This window comes from Scylla paramamosain, chromosome 32 (genome assembly GCF_035594125.1).
Source record: "Scylla paramamosain isolate STU-SP2022 chromosome 32, ASM3559412v1, whole genome shotgun sequence".
In the NCBI taxonomy this organism is placed as follows: Eukaryota; Metazoa; Arthropoda; class Malacostraca; order Decapoda; family Portunidae; genus Scylla; species Scylla paramamosain.
The window spans coordinates 15,567,073-15,584,618 of NC_087182.1; the positions used below are offsets into that span (position 1 = coordinate 15,567,073).

At 40.1% G+C, this 17,546-nt stretch overlaps 1 protein-coding gene across 1 annotated transcript in view; it reads left to right on the forward strand.

Moving 5' to 3' along the window:
• LOC135089256 (uncharacterized) overlaps positions 1-17,546 on the forward strand; it is a 120,368-nt gene that overhangs the window by 90,419 nt on the left and 12,403 nt on the right. Inside the window, 14 exon segments of the mRNA XM_063984705.1 lie at positions 2,823-2,897; positions 4,999-5,038; positions 5,040-5,202; positions 6,089-6,420; positions 6,422-6,760; positions 6,762-6,950; positions 6,952-6,993; positions 7,117-7,293; positions 7,295-7,327; positions 7,791-7,871; positions 7,873-7,908; positions 7,910-7,945; positions 7,947-8,014; positions 13,903-14,039. Coding sequence (XP_063840775.1) covers positions 2,823-2,897; positions 4,999-5,038; positions 5,040-5,202; positions 6,089-6,420; positions 6,422-6,760; positions 6,762-6,950; positions 6,952-6,993; positions 7,117-7,293; positions 7,295-7,327; positions 7,791-7,871; positions 7,873-7,908; positions 7,910-7,945; positions 7,947-8,014; positions 13,903-14,039 — 1,748 coding nt within the window.

The following is a 17,546-nucleotide window of genomic DNA, read 5'->3' on the forward strand; positions in this document are numbered from 1 at the left end:
AAGTCCAACTGTATCAAAACTCACCAGCAAAAAAGGACTGAATAATAAAGTTTTTCCTTCCTTGGCCTTTACTCGGGTCACACAATCCTCTACTCGGCGCACAGTCCTCCGCCACGCGCGGCTTGACGGATAAACACGTTAATTAGCACGTCAGGTCTCTGCGTTTTTCTTTCACCTGATAAGATAATGGGCAGAAGAAAATGAATGCCCATCCAACCGAAAAATAGGTTTCTTTAGCCAATCTCTCTCAGGTAATGGGTGTTGGTCCTCGTGCATATTTAGTTTGCGTGTTTTTCGTTCATATTATCTGTAATATATATATATATATATATATATATATATATATATATATATATATATATATATATATATATATATATATATATATATATATATATATATATGTGTGTCTGTGTGTGTGTGTGTGTGTGTGTGTGTGTGTGTGTGATTGTATTGATTTAAAAACCGGAAAAATAAAAGTTAGACTATCTTTTTTTTGCAATGATGCAATAAAGTTTTTTTTCTTTTTTTCTTTTTTTTTTTTTTTTGGTGGAGGAAAGGACGGAATTATCGTGGTCGTCAGATACTAAAATAAACGTTAAATATTGTCGTTTTTATTTTTTTTCTGTGGTCTATAGTATTTTTTTTTTTTTTTTTTTTTGCATGTATCATAGCCAATTCGAACCGATGAATATAATGTTGAACACCCTTTGCAAACAATTCCGTTTTCTTAAACACTCCAAGAAAGTTTTCGTGTTATTTCATTTCCTAAACATTCAAAACGTATAAAATGAACGAAAAATCCTTTTTCTTCTTCTTCTTCTTCTTCTTCTTCTTCATCTCTTCTGATCACAAACATTCACAACCCACGCAAAACACGCAAAACATTCCCGGAAACACTTGAAACTGCTCCTGTAAAACCCCCCACAAGGCAGTTTAGGCAAAGAAAAAACCACTTCAGGGAAGCACGTCCTGTACATAACCGAGGCGAGAAAAACAGAAAACAAAAGCGCATCTTAACGTACAGAGTTTAAACGAGGCTCACGAACACCGGTCACGTTTAACAGCAAGCAGGAGGATCAAGTAGCAATTATCCTCGTCTTAGTCGTGGCCTGGAGCAGTGAGGGGCGGAGGGAGCGATGCTATAGGAGATATTCTGGTCAATAGAGGGCGAGGGGCGCGTAAGAAGAGCTTGGCAGCGTCTCATAACGTCTGGTCGCTGGGGAAGAATGCAATATTGGGAGCCTGAGGTGTGAAGGAGGCGCACCGAGGCGTCTAGCTTGGGGGAAGGACAGAGTAGTTAGGCTTGGGGTATTGTACGGGAAATGGAGGAATTTTACGATAAAATGTAGTAATTGAATGAAAATGAGGGAAATTTATGGAAAAAAAGGAGATATAGTGTGAAGATAATCGGAAATACCGCACACTCAAAAAAAATATATTATTAAGGATGGTGTATTGTACAGAAAATGGAGTAAAAGTGTAGAAATTGCACAGAAAAGGGGAAATTTCTGGAAAAAATGGAAATATTGAGTGAAAAATTGAAAAATTGTTCAATAAAAGGGAAAACATGCGAAAAAAGTACATAATTATACGAATTACACAGAAAAAATTGGGAAATTTTAGGAAAGACAGGTATAAGTTGCACAAAAGATAAAAAAAATTGTAGGTAAAAAGGAATATAATGTACAAAAATAGTAGAAAAGAATATAAAAAAATAGTGAGGAAACATGCAAAAAAGGGGCAAGTAAACATGAAAAATAGAAAAAAGAATGCGAAATTTGAAAAAAGTATATATATATATATATATATATATATATATATATATATATATATATATATATATATATATATATATATATATATATATATATATATATATATATATATATATATATATATATATATATATATATATATATATATATATATATATATATATCACAAAAGGAAAAAAATAGGTAGAGACTGAAATATAGTAGTAGTAGTAGTAGTAGTAGTAGTAGTAGTAGTAGTAGTAGTAGTAGTAGTAGTAATAATAATAATAATAATAATAATAATAATAATAATAATAATAATAATAATAAAGGGAGAATTAGCATTTTATTTGATTTTTCTTCATGTCAATGTAATAATAGATGTAAACAAATAAATAACATTCAAAATCCTTTAGTAATAATAATAATAATAATAGTAATAATAATAATAATAATAATAATAATAATAATAATAATAATAATAATAATAACAATAAGGGAAGAGTAAGCTTTTTATTTTCCTTTTCTTCAAATCAATGTAACATAATGCAAGAGATGTACATAAACAACATCCTAAATCTTGTAGGTACCAGTGGAAACAAAACTATTTTTCCACATTTTCCAAGGAACGAGAAGCATGAGTCTCACTAACAACATGAACTGCGGGATTACTCGCTGGCAATCACAGTATAATCCATTAAATAGCACAGTGAAGCGTTTGGGATCGCCGGGGAGAGAATGATCACTCTGGATTTAACTCCCTTGATTTTCTACCTCCTTCCCGCCTCAGGTTCATTCACTGATAGAGACGAAATGAAGTGAAAAGACCAGAGAGAGAGAGAGAGAGAGAGAGAGAGAGAGAGAGAGAGCTACTGTTGTCATTATGTATATATTTTATTCTATTTACTCTTTCATTCAACATTCCTTATTTATTCATCCTTCTGTTTAGTTAACGATACTTATATTTACTATTTACTTATTAATTTTATCATTTTCATATTTAGACGTGCGTGGGAATCTTACTCACCTGTGTCTCACCTGTGTTTATCTGTATCCCTTCTGCAGGAGTCTGAAGGGAAACCGCCGCCTGCGCAGTCTTCACGTGGAGGCTTTCAAGGGCATCGGCAGCCTTCGCACTCTGTAAGTATTTGACCGGACGGAGCGGGAAGGGGAAAGAAGAAAGAGAAAATGGGGAAAAGAATTGAAAGGGAAAAATAATGAGCTGCACTGTTTATTTTTACTCATGTATTCTCTTTCATTTTTTTTTATTTTATTTCTTTTTTACATTTCCTTTTTTTTTTTTTTTTTTATCTTGACTTTCTTTTTTTCACTCTGTTCCTCCTTTGACCTATTCACCTTCACCTTTACCTCCCCTTCAGTTTTCATCCATTTCATTTATTTATGGATATACTCTTTTTTTTCATCTTGACTTTCAGAATCCTTTTTTTTTTTTTTTTTTTTCCTGTGCTTTTATGCAATTTCCCTTTGTCCAAACCCCATTTCATCTTTGCCTTTACATCCCTTCAGTTTCCACACATTTCATTCATTACTTCTATATGGAAACTCGCTTATTTTTTCTTCTTTTTTTTTTTTTTACATTCCTCTTCCATTTCACCTCCACTGTACATCCTCCTTCAGAAACCACGTATGTTTTCTAATTCCCTACTTAAATATGATGTACCCTATTACTAATCATGGTTTCTATCACATTATTCCCGCACCCCTTAGCTCCCCCACCCCCCTGGCTATCGTCATTCTCGTCCCCACTATCCTCTTCCTGCCTCTCCTCCTCTTGCTCCCCACATGCCCGTAATCAGTATGCAGGCAGCGGCAGGCGGGCGTGAAGATTCCTCCCGCCACGCCCACACGACTTGTTATACTTACAAAGGGTGATAGGAGGTCTCCGGTCTTGTACTCGATCTCGTTCTCGTTCTCTCTCTCTCTCTCTCTCTCTCTCTCTCTCTCTCTCTCTCTCTCTCTCTCTCTCTCGTCTCTCTCTCTCTCTCTCTCTCTCTCTCTCTCTCTCTCTGATCCTGTATACTTTTTTTATTCGTTTTTTCGATATTTATGGCTAATTTTGTTTCCTCTGTTTTTATTTATGTGAGTGAGAAAATTTTTACCATTCAACTTATAAAATTCCATGCATATGATTAGATTATATTATTGTGTTATGCAGTATAGCAGAGAGAGAGAGAGAGAGAGAGAGAGAGAGGAAGAGAAGAGAGAAGAGATGAGAGAGAGAGGAGAGAGAGAGAGAGAGAGAACTGAAGAACACGAATATTGATTGATTTTATTCTCGTTCACAAAAGAATATTTAGATGAGGAGGTATTTTCCTGAGGGAAGGCATAAGCCAGTAGGCCTACACGTAGCGGGCCCTGTACTCGTATAATGCTTACGGACGCCCACCTGTCATCCTTCCGCTCATATAATGTCTAATCTCTTGAAGCTCCCTATTGACTCTGCGCTGACAGTCGGATAGCTCAGTCTGTCCCAATTATCTACTGCCTTGTTGAATGAGAACGATTTTCTGTCGATTTTCTGTCTAAACTTTTATCGAGATTGACTGTGTTATTTCTTGTCTTATCCCGATTTCTAACCTGGGGATTTTGTCTACATTTCAGTTGTAATATCTTGTTTGATAAAACAACCACTTCCTATTCCCATTAATTAAAAAAAAAATATGAACCACCAATTTGCTTCTAGTCTATATTTGCATTGTTACATCCTATTTCAGAACCTATTTCCTCTTATAGACCTTTGAAAATTTAAGAATATCAAACGTACGAGTAAACACACGACTTAATGTCTTGAGCACTAATCTCGACAATCTTGTCTACATTTTCATTGTCGCACCGCATTAACTGACCGAGGACTCATTTTTCTTATTCCCTTTTTACATTTTGACTGTTAAATAGCCACATGACACTTAGCTGAGTGACTCTATACGACTGATTTTATTGAGGAGATTAAATAAAGAATGTTCCATCACTCTTATTACTGCCTGTCGTGTCTTTCAAAACTTTCTTTATTAACTCGCTCCCTAACATCTTACTAAACTTCAGGAGAAACCATAGCAGTGAAAGCGCTTATTATTCAGTAACATCAGAATATGAATCCGTTACTTCTAGTCTTAATTACTAACCACAGGTATCTATATTTCCATGCGGAACTATACTTAGGAACCAATAATAAGGTTTGAACCCACTACATCACATTCTTTCCTTACCCGTATCCTTGCAGGGACCTTTCAGAGACTTCCATCACCTCACTACCGACGATGGGGGCTGACGGACCTGGAAGTGCTCATCCTGGAAAGAACACCGACCCTGAAGGTGTTTCCCTCCGTGTACTCCTTCAAGAACATCGAGAAGGCGCACCTCACCTACCCCTACCACTGCTGCGCCTTCCAGTTCCCACCAGCAGCACGATCCGAGGAGGTACGAGGTAAGGGGGAGCTAAAATTGTTTGAGTCTCCTTCTGCGCCTTCTGCTTGTGTAGGGTTTTCGTTCTTCCTTTGTGTTCCTTTGTTCGTGTGTTTTTTTTTTAGGGTGATTCAGAGAGAGAGAGAGAGAGAGAGAGAGAGAGAGAGAGGACTTACCTAGTTCCTTCGTTCCTTACCTTTGGACCACACCCTGAACAGCTGAGCACGTAATTTCACATGCCACACTCGAGTCCGGAAACTCCCGAGAACATTAATTGATATTTGACAGGTAATTAGTAAAACGTCCCCACAGGTGAGTCTTCGTCGGGCTGAGTCGTCGACCTTCGTGGCTTTCTGAAGGGCGGAAGGAAGGACGGGAAGGGCGGCGGGGAAAGAGGAAATTGGGAGGGTAATTAAGTTTTCAAGAATTATTTTGTTGCGCGGGCCGAAGGTTTTGACTCGACGAGGTGTTTGGTTCCTTTGATAATTAAAGGGTGTCATGTTTGGCCCAGGCGTGACTTTCACGGCTTTCAGGTCAAGTCAGGGAATACGTAGTAGTGTGTGTGTGTGTGTGTGTGTGTGTGTGTGTGAAGGTCTTACTCTCTTTATTCTTACTATATTCCTTCCTCTTCGTTCATTTTGATGATAATGCTAAGAGTGAGGAAAAGTAGAGGAGGAGAAGGAGGAGGAAGAGGAGGAAGAGGAGGAGGAGGAGGAGGAAGAGGAGATGGAGGAGGAGGAGGAAGAAGAGATGGAGGAGGAGGAGGAGGAAAAGATGGAGGAGGAGGAGGAGGAGGAGGAATAGGAGATGGAGGAGGAGGAGGAAGAAGAGATGGAGGAGGGAGGAGGAAAAGATGGAGGAGGAGGAGGAGGAGGACGGCAAGTAATACCTTGTGTGGGTTGTTTCAGGAGTCCATGCGGAAGATGGAGCAGCGATGCCTCTGATATCACCTCGCCCAACCCCCTCGTCCTGGCTCCCCACCACCCGCCCGCGTCGCCGCCGTGTTCAGGTTAGCCAGGGCACCACGACGTCTCCCGTCGAGCCTCACTCCAGTGGCGATGTTTACGGGCAGGCCCCAGTAGACTACATCCCGGAGGAGGGGAGTTCCGGGGAGCGGTGGGGGGTAGTGAGTCACGGCGAGGGCTGGGGCACCGTCAGTCTGTCCTCCCCAGGCGCCAGTGACGAGCTTGTGGGGAACGCCAAGAGGCATGAACGCAGCCGGCAGTTTGAGAGGCCACAGTCGCCCCGCTGAGAGTTCCACAGAAAAGCTTGTTCACCACTCCTCGCCCCAGCGGAGGAAGGAATTGACGGAAACCACTACAGATGCTGCGTCTTCAAATCTGCCACACGCCCACGCCCGCCACTCCAGCCACCACGCCAGACTCCTGAAGCCACAGCACGAGCCCGACACCCCCGGCGCCGAGGGATCAGACCGCCCGTCACTCAAGCCGAAGGGTCGATTCCGCCGCGGCAGCCACACCCAGCTGGGGCCTCGCCTGCCTCGCGCCCCTCGCTCGCAGGACGGAGGCAAAGTCGCTTTTCGCCACGAGTCCCGCTTCGGCCAGCAGGCAGCGGCGCTCCATCTGGGAACCCCAGCAGGTCACCATTCCGCGGCCCGAGAAACGTGACCCTTATAACGATCAGCTTAATTTCCACTCGGACTCGCCCAGGAAGGAGTTCGTGGGAGGCGGCGTGGGGAGCAACTTCCCTATAATTCCACTTGGGTTCGGGTCCTTCAACAATACGTACACTAAAGTCCCCCAGAGTGTGATACGCAAGACCCAACGCGTCCACTCAGGGTTGGGAGGACCACGTGAGTAGAACAGCAAGTATATTATTGCCCTGCTAAACATAACCCATCTCACTCTCCTGCCCTACTCTTAATTCCTTACTGACTCAAACTTACCCCTTTAAAGTCAAGGATATCCTCTCCCAGGTGTGGTCTGAGCCTGCCCCGCCCCTCGACTCAGGTGACGAGCCAACTTACCTTCTTAACGCCCCAGTGCCACACCCTGTCGAACCCCACAAGGACGACATGGGGGGAACCTTTCACGGCGGGGTGTTCAACACTGGACCCGTGGGTGAAGTGTGGCACAAGGGGCACGAGGGACGTGGGCACCAAGCACTCCAGCACGTGGCTGCACGGGGTGAGTATGGCGTCAGAGCAGATCGTATTTCATTTATGTCAAGGAATTAAGTAGTGTTTGATGTGCTTTGTGTGTGGTGTGTGTGTGTGTGTGTGTGTGTGTGTGTGTGTGTATGTGTATGTGTGTGTGTGTGTGTGTGTGTGTGTAAAATGTTGTTACAAAGTCATCTGTATTCATTTTGTTTGCGTGTGTGCGTGTTAGCTAGTAAACTTTTTTCCACAAACAGTGCGTTATTTTGTCACTTCGATACATGCATACATACATGCATACATACATGCATATACCATACAAACACACACACAAACATAAAAACATCCAATGACATCCGCATGTGTATTTTAACTTAGACAACAAACATACATAAGAAAACACATCTAATAACTAACAATAAAAGAGTTTTCCACTTGTTCCCACCCTCCTCGTCCTCTTCCCCCCACCCACCACCTATCCCTTCACCCCCCAGCAAGTGAACATCTCCGCCAAGAACACCACCATCTACATACCCTGCGGCAACCTCTCCAAAGACTACCACAACGTGCAATGTGAGCCCGGGGCCCGACGCCTTCAACCCCTGTGAGGACCATCATGGGGAATCTGGCGCTGCGGTTGGCGGTGTGGGGTGGTGGTGGTGACTGCCGTGGTGGGCAACCTGGCCGTCATGATTGTTCTTATCTCCTCCAAATTCAAGTAAGGCTCTATTGTATATACTCTTCCTCGTTTTCTATTCGTTTTCTTTGTTATCCTTCTTCTGCGCCTCCTCCCGGTTTAGTTATGGAATAGAAGGGTGGGTGTTTGGTCCCGATTCTATTCTCGATCCCGTCCAAATACCCCTACCTGTTTTTTTTTTTTCTTTTTTTTTTTTTAATGGTGTGCCTTCAATTGGCTTGTTAGTGATGCGGAATTTGTCTTGGTTCATGATCGAGTTGGACATTCATAAATGCACCGTACTTGATTAAATGCTCCCTGGCTATCTTGTCTTTGTCTGTCTACGGTTCTGTCTGTCTGTCTTTGGCTCTGTCTGTCTTTACTTTAGTGAGCCTGTTTTTTTTTTTTTTCTTTCTGTCTGTTTCTGGCCTTATATCTTTTTTTATTTGCATGTCTGTCTCTCGTTTTCTTTCTGTTTCTTTGTGGTCTTCTAGTTGTCTGTACTTGTATCTGTGTTTCTCCATCAACCTCTCTCTCTCTCTCTCTCTCTCTCTCTCTCTCTCTCTCTCCTCTCTCTCTCTCTCTCTCTCTCTCTCTCTCTCTCTCTCTCTCTCTCTCAAAACGTGCGTCCTGGGCTTCCGTTGCCTCAGTTTCACGCCACACATTCCTCCTCTGGGCCGCTCCGTGCCGAGGCGAAAGTCACGTCCAGCGACCCACTCCACCTGATGGCAAAACACAAAAAGAAATTCCATAACCAATCCGGGATGAATTTGTTCTATTGCTGAATGATTTTTTTTTTCTTTTTTTCAACAACTTCAGCTTGGCTTTCTTTCTATTCGACGTGAGGGACATAGGAAGTGTTTTCTTTTTTTTTTAGCATTGTGAAAAAAAAGATTGGAATATGCGTTGTGTGAAATTTATTTGGGCTTTTTTCTTTGTTTTCTTTTTGGGATGCAGCTTTTCAGTTCGCGTTACGATTTTAATTAGAAAAAAAATGTCATGTTTGGAGTAGGTAATTAATGCATTAGCTTGCCTATACAGCCATTACCCGCTGTTATAACTGTAGAGAGTTGTGTTTAAGATGTATGGAATGATGCATGAAGAAAAAAAAGATATCATTTAAAGTTATCATTGTAAATTCCGTCTCAAGTCAGTTTGATAGAGCTTTTATGTTAATGGTTTGATGATGTCACACTTAAATATTTGAAAAGAGTCAGGCAATGACTAATACTTACATTTTTTTTTTTTTCCAACCTTTGTAGTAGGGATTTCAAAATTATAATTTTTAATTTTCACCGAAAGGTCTCTTAATTAAATCTCTCAGTTGGCGGCCACCAGCAAATGTTTGTAACGCGGAGTAAAATCTGGGTTCCAGAAATAATGCGCTTGTTAGAGAAGTCCGTAAGTTAGGAAAATAATCATGGAAAGACCAACAACTTGTAAAAAAAATAAAATAAAAGGGAAAAAAATACACAATTTAAAAAGCTTCATTTCATTTACTTGTAGGGAGGCTGCTCACCCGTTAGAAAATCTTTTTATAAAAGCTCAACAACCTATCACGGAGACCGAAATCTTGTTAAAAACCTTTACGATTTATTTGAAAGCTCTGCGAACTTTTGAAAAGCTCCATTTATGATTATGAAAAGCCATACAAGTTGTTAAAATGTTCCACAACTTTTCCTTAAAGATTCATAGCTTGTTGAAAACCCCCACCAATTGTTGAAGAGCTCCACCGCTCGATAGTAAGTTTGGCAGCCTCTTCAAAACCTCCACAGATTTCAAACAAGCCTCAAAACCACAACCTGGCAGAAATCCCTTAATTTCTTTTGTCCCTCATGAGCATTTTTTATTGATAATCCTCTTTACTTGTGTGTCTCTTTTTATGTTTTTACTAAAGAAACCCTTTTGATCTGTGTGGGTGTTCTCTGTGCCTTTGTGGCTCCTGTCACTTCCCTTCCCTTGCAGTAAGTTCTTCACTAAGATTAAATTTCCGGGTTTGTTTGGGGGATTAAATTTGTGGGTTTTTTTTTCAGTGGTTAATTTTTATAAATGTGTATAATTAGTCTTGTACTAATTGTTCATAACTTATTTTTTGCTTTATTTTATCTAATTTTAGATTATTTTTAGACATTTAAACATTGTGTTGTTTATTTATGTTCTTTTCCATTTTACAGATTACCTACAGTTTTCTCAAAAACGTATTTTGATATATAAAAGTTTAATTTGCATGATGTACTGTAGATAAATTGCATTCTTATGATTTGCAGTTTACTTATTTTTATGCTGTGTAAGATTTTTTTTTATTCCTGCGGTTTATTTTCATTTGATTTCGCGTTAGCCATGAACAAGAACACTGCTTGCCTTGTTCTAGTGTCCTGAGTGCTCGAGATTAAACCTTACTTTCTCCTCTAATAAGACCGATTTTTGTACATACTGAGACACGACCTTTATATACAGACACGAATGGACATAACTCACTGAGAGAGAGAGAGAGAGAGAGAGAGAGAGAGAGAGAGAGAGAGAGAGAGAGAGAGAGAGTAGAGAGAGAGAGAGAGAGAGAACGTTTTTCATTTTCAGTATATTTTTTCAGACAAACTAATTATTAAGAGAGAGAAAGAGAGAGAGAGAGAGAGAGAGAGAGAGAGAGAGAGAGAGAGAGAGAGAGAGATCACAAACTGTCATAAACACACACTAATAATTACATTCATAATTTTTACATTTATCTACATTACCTGGCACATAACAGAAATAACAGACTAAACAAAACAAAACAAAAAAAAAAAAGACTCACAAAATCAGTGCTTTCAAAAGACCCACAATGTCGTTTTGCAATTTGAAGTGTGAACATGATAGAACACTGAACATGACTGCCTCATATGTGTCATGTTATCGACAAGCCCGCATCTGAGCTAAGACAGGTGTGTGTGTGTGTGTGTGTGTGTGTGTGTGTGTGTGTGTGTGTGTGTGTGTGTGTGTGTGTGTGTGTGTGTGTGTGTGTGTGTTTGAGGCAATAATATATATACATTTTCTACACACCTGTGCTCCACACACACACACACACACACACACACACACACACACACACACACACACACACACACACACACACACACACACACACACACACACACACACACACACATACAAGGACACACCGCACTTCTATCAATGTTATATTATTGGACGTAAACATTTCTACTAAAACTTACTTAACTTGTCTGCTCATGTTCCTAATTATTAATGTCTCCTTGTCTGATTCATGTCTTTTTTTCTCTAGTAATACTGAATGTGTGATGTGGCCACCGCTCCTCGTCCTTCCCTTGTCCTTTACCCTGAATCCTTTATCCTTCTACCCTTCATCCACTGGCATTGGTCCTTCAGCCTCTATCATGTATCATTTATCTTGCATCTGTTTTCATTCATCAGCTGTCTGGACTTCCTTTGTATTCTTATTCTTTGTGTCATTTATTCTTTCTCTCATCATTTTATTCTTTCACTTATGCATTTATTTTTATTGTCTGCTATATTAATCTATATTCTCTCTCTCTCGTCATCTCTCTCTCTCTCTCTCTCCCTCTCTCTCTCTCTCTCTCTCTCTCTCTCTCTCTCTCTCTCTCTCTCTCTCTCTCTCTATCTATCTATCTCTCTCTCTCTCTCTCTCTCTCCCTCTCTCTCTCTCTCTCTTTGCAAGTATTTTCTGTAACATAAAACAAGAATCATCATATTTTCATGAAAGGAAAAAAAATTATTCTGACCTGTAAGTGAAATTAGTAACATTTACATTATGAAGAAATTAATTACAAACATCTGTCATCATAAGTTCAATTTCGGGTTAACTAGTAAAAAGTATTAAAAAAAATGTGCATTTAATCTACACTAAAAGTCAAGTTATGATTCAAAACACTCCTGCTTTCATTTATCTATTTTTTTTTTTTTATCCCTCAATATCTAACCTTCATTATTATCAGACACAATTCCTTTCTTTCTCTCTATTTTTTTTTTCTTTCTCATTGTTCCAGTAATTTGTCCTTAGCTAACTGTAGATTTGACTGTCCCCTTGTCATTTCCCTTCATCTCATTATTGTCTTGTAATTTCCTTAGACTTTATCAGGCGTCCTCTTTGCTCTTTCTTGTCTTATCGCTTCCCGTCTGGCACTTGATTACAGCTGCTCTCTCTCTCTCTCTCTCTCTCTCTCTCTCTCTCTCTCTCTCTCTCTCTCTCTCTCTCTCTCTCTCTCTCTCTCTCTCTCCTCGTTCTTGTTTTTGTTCTTATTCTTCTTGTTCTTTCTTTTGTTTTTGTTATTGTTCTTCTTTCCTCTCATTCTTTTCTGTCTTTCTTTCTTCTTCTTCTTCTTTTTCTTCTTCTTCTTCTTTTTCTTCTTCTTCTTCTTTTTCTTCTCTTCTTCTTCTTCTTCTTCTTCTTCTTCTTCTTCTTCTTTGTCTAACCCTCTGCCTCCTCCTTTTCTTCTCTGTTTTCGTCTTCTTCCTTTTTTTTCTTCATATTTTTATTATCATTTATCTATTTCTTGCTTCATTATTATTATTATTATTATTATTATTATTATTATTATTATTATTATTATTATTATTTTTATTATTATTATTATTATTATTATTATTATCATTATTATTATTATTATTATTACTATTAATTATTATCACTCCTTTTCCTTCGTCCTTTAGGGTTTATTGCTTGCCGTCCTCCTCCTCCTCCTCCTCCTCCTCCTCCTCCTCCTCCTCCTCCTCCTTCTTTACTCTCTTCTTTTCCCCCTCGTTCCTTTAAAGACTTCCTGATTAATCTCCTCGTGAAAAGTGTCGTCTTTTTTTTTTTCCAATATGGCTTTTAGTAGTTTTGTTCTCCTCCTCCTTCCTATTTCCTGCTTCTTTCTCTTTTCTCCACTCCCTTATTCCCTGTTCGTCCGTTTTCATCGTCCTTCCTTCCGTCCTTCCTCCTCTTATCTTCCCTTGTCATCACTTCGTATTTTTCCTGCTATCTAAAGTTATTTATCATGGTTCCTACTAATTGCTTTGTCATCCCCTAATCTCCTCTCTCTCTCTCTCCTTCTCTCTCCTCTCTCATCTCTCTCTCTCTCTCTCTCTCTCTCTCTCTCTCTCTCTCTCTCTCTCTCTCTCTCATCTCTCCTCTCTCTCTCTCTCTCTCTCTGATTATGGCTTCTGCATGCGATTTTTTTTCTTTTTCTTTTCTAATTCGTAATGATTTGTGAGGTAAATGGAATATCAAATATCTCTCTCTCTCTCTCTCTTCTCTCTCTCTCTCTCTCTCTCGTCTCTCTCTCTCCTCGTCTCTCTCTCTCTCTCTCTCTCTCTCTCTCTCTCTCTCTCTCTCTCTCTCTCTAACTCTGTCTCTCTAATTAAACATATTCATTCTTTTTTTCACTTATTTTCCGATCCTCACAACAAAATTCTTTCCATTGATTCCCTTCTCATTTTCACCTGTTCCCTCATTATCCAAAAAAATATTCGACCCTCATTGTCACCTCTTCCTTACTTCAGAACCCTTACTCTTCATCCTTTCTCTGAGAACCGTATTCTTAAACAATTCACTACACTATTAAGAGGCTGTTGTGGAAACTACTTGGTGCTTTCATGTGTTTTTCCAACGGTGTTTTCAGGAGGTGATATCATGGATTTATTGGTGGTTTAAAACAGAAAAACAGCCATTAAATTTGTTGTCCTGGTGCTTAAGAATACGAGTCGAAGTCCTTCATCCATCATCCTCTATCCTTAATCCTCACTCTTTAACCTTCACCTCTCTCTCACCCGTCCCTCCTCGCCTTGACCCTTCCTCTTCTCCACATCCCAGACGCTCGTCACTCAGGAATCTAGAACAAAAAATAGCCGCACGGAATCGCACCCCGACGACCTGTTTGTAGCGCCTCTTACGCCTCTTCTTGTAAACCCTTTTCAAGAATGACTGTGAGCAAGTTCCTGATGGTTAACCTCGCCCTGGCTGACCTGTGCATGGGTTTGTATCTCCTTATCATCGCCGCCATGGACCTTCACACCATTGGGGATTACTTCAACTACGCTATTGACTGGCAGAATGGTAAGTTCATTTTGTCCTTCGGTGCTTCTGTTGTGCTTGAGTTTACGTGTGAGTTGGTGGAGGGTTTGGTGTTGATTAGGTGTGAGTCTGGTAGATGGTGAGTTGATTTTGTGTGTGTGTGTGTGTGTGTGTGTGTGTGTGTGTGTGTGTGTGTGTGTGTGTTTCTTTTTGGATGTGGAATTGTTTAGGTTTTGGTGATTATAGAAGACTGGATGGTGTGTTTGATGTGTTCTCCTTTGCGCTTCTTTTGTGTTCTTGTGTGGTTGAGTGATGGTTGTGGTGGAGGTAAGTTTCTGGCTGCATGGTGAGTTGGTGTGTTCTTTTCTGTGCTTTCTTTTGTGTTCTTGCGTGAATAAGTGAAGGTTTTTTGGTGGTAATTGTCTATCAGAATGTTGTGTTGACTTATCTTGCTCTTCTTTTGTGTTCGTGTGTGGATGAGTGAAGGTTTTGGTGTTGATAGTGTTGCAACGTGCCCTCTTGTCTCGGCGTCCAGTGTTGCAGGGATGATTTGTTTCCGTGTGTCGATTGGAGTAATGGCAGGAATTGAGGTTAGGCCACAGTCATGAATTAAACCTTTGGCGTGACACTGGAAACATTAGTAGTAAAATTATGAAGGGTTTGTATGTAATCTTAGGGTCTCAATTTTCCAGCGAGCTATCTTGTTCTTATTTGCTTAGTATTTGTGTCTGTGTAGGCTGAGGTGATGGTAAAAGTTGCAGCGATGTTAGGTTATGAGTGTGTAGTGACGAGATCTTGTTGATGTGTGCAAAGAAGACTGACTAAAGGCAACATTCATTACTTTCTCTGGTAAACTCTGGAACCCCTTCCCTTCCTGCTTCTGTATTTCCTCCTTCCTATGACTTGAACTCTTTCAACAGGGAGGTTTCAAGACACTTATCCTTTCATTTTTGACGATCGTTTTTGACTCTGTTCGGGGATCGGCACCTCAGTGGGCCTTTTTTCAGTATAATTTTGTTGGCCTTGACTGGTGCCCCTACTACATAGAAACATAAAGATAAAAAACAATTTAAAAACTTTCAAAACGCCACTTCATAGCCGCTCCTTAAACACGGAAGTGGAGAACGGCTTGTCATATTTCTCCATTTAATTCAGAAACTGGTCTTGATACTCATTTAAAACTCCAAGTCCCAGGAACAGAAAAAAAAAAGTGAAAGAGGCAGGAAGTTCCAGGATTTACTCGTTAAAGGGATAAAGGAGTGAGGATACTGATTAACTCTTGCATTAGTTGAAGGGATGAGGAAGTGAAAATACTGGTTAAGTCTTGCATTAGTGAGATCGATGAGCAGAACCAAGGGGAGAGAGTTACAGAGTTGACATGTAAGAGGGATGAAAGGAATTAAACTTACTTCTCTCTCATCATCCTCTCTCCTCCCCGTGACTTGTGTGTGTGTGTGTGTGTGTGTGTGTGTGTAGTGTGTGGGCTGGATTGATGAGTTATGATAAGTTATAATGAGTTTGTACGTGGTGTCAGTGTCAGGATTTCTACTTAACTCTAATCATCATTTCCTCTTTCATGTTCTTTACCTCCTTATCTCTTTTATCACTGCCAACATCTCAATAATTCACCACACTTTGCACCACACACACACACACACACACACACACACACACACACACACACGTCCCCTTTACTCCTGACGAAAACCCGTTCATGAAACACTCTGAGTGAATCCCTTGCTATGCTGGAAGACTCTCAAGATTAACGAAACCCTCGTATTAATTTGGGAATTTCCGCGGCGACCAACTTCGTGTTATTGTTAAGGGAATGTAGACTTTACCGTAATGGATTAATTGACTTGCTGGTTGTTTGGGGGAGGAAGTAGAAGGCTGTAATTAACCGGGCGTGGGTACAAGTTACACGTGGCTCACTCAGGGGGCAGGTGTTCAAAGGCCGCTGCAAACTATTGAAGGTGATTCGAGTGTCAAAAAATGCGTCGATATTTATTTTCTCTATCAAAGTACGGTAATTGGATCGCTCAGGTAATTACAGGTAAATTTAAGGTGCAAGGAGGAGGAGGAGGAGGAGGAGGAGAAGGAGGAGGTTTAGGAAAGGAGTGAGAGAACGGTAAAGGAAAGAGGAAAACGGAGTGAGAGATGGAGAGTGATGAGAACAAAGAAGAGGAGGGAGTGTACAAATATACTTTCTCTCTTTGTCTCTCTCTCTCTGTCTCTCTCTCTCTCTCTCTCTCTCTCTCTCTCTCTCTCTCTCTCTCTCTCTCTCTCTCTCTCTCTCTCTCTCTCTCTCTCTCTCTCTCTCGGCAGAACAAGTACATTTCCGCTCACATGACAAAGTTCACCGCCTTTCCTTCATATGAAAAACAGCCTCATAAGAGTTAACAAGTCAGCTGCTGTTTGTATCTTTTCTGTGTTTCCTTGTGCTCCTCCGTTCCTTTGTGAGGTGCGGCGCGGCGCTGTGTTCCATCGCGGGAATGCATTGCCCTCCCCTGCCTGCTGCTCGTCTCTGTATTGTTGCTGGAAGCATTTCTTTTATTTGGAAATAATTGTATGCTTTTCTGGAATTATTTTCTTGGTACCGGAGGCGAGGCAGAATACCAGCGTAGAATATTACAATAATTTTCTTGAATGTTAGCCGCGGGGGGCACTTCGATAAATTGTGCTGCATTTTAAACTCTCGCTCCGGAAAAGTTACATTCAAAGGGATTCGTTTACTACACGGCTCCTAGATTTATTGGTATGTAATTGTGTGTGTGTGTGTGTGTGTGTGTGTGTGTGTGTGTGTGTGTGTGTGTGTGTGTGTATATATATATATATATATATATATATATATATATATATATATATATATATATATATATATATATATATATATATATATATATATATATATATATATATATATATATATATATATATATATATATATATATATATATATATATATATTTAATAATGTGGATGTGACTACAAGTTTGAGGTCCGAGGTTCTGACGCGGGTGTGGAAACTTCTAAAAGTTTATTTGTTTGTGAACTGCATCGAATTTGGTTAGCGATGTTCGTCTGATTTAATGAACTTCGATGTTTACTATGACTGATTAGGACGTAGTGAAACAAAGTTGTCTGCGGTCAAAACATAATTGTTTGTTTATCTATCTATCTATATACATATCTATCTGTGTCTGCCTATCTATATCTGTCTATCTATCTATCTATCTATCTATCTATCTATCTATCTATCTATCAATGTATCTATGGTCCATATTCGACCTGTCATTTCTTCAACTTTCAGCAGGCACTAGTGAAAGCTGTTGACGTTTTCAGGTGTGTTTTCATGACGCTGCATCACTGCAAGAGTTCTGGATCATCACTGAGTGCGTGGAGTACACGTGATTTGAATGCTTGGCGATGGTGGACAGTGTTACATCTGATTGTTACCTGATGTGCCTGAGACTTGATCCATACGTAAAAGTGCTATGACCTGAAGCCTTATTGACATTGTTGTCACTTTTCAGCTAAAACGTTAAATGC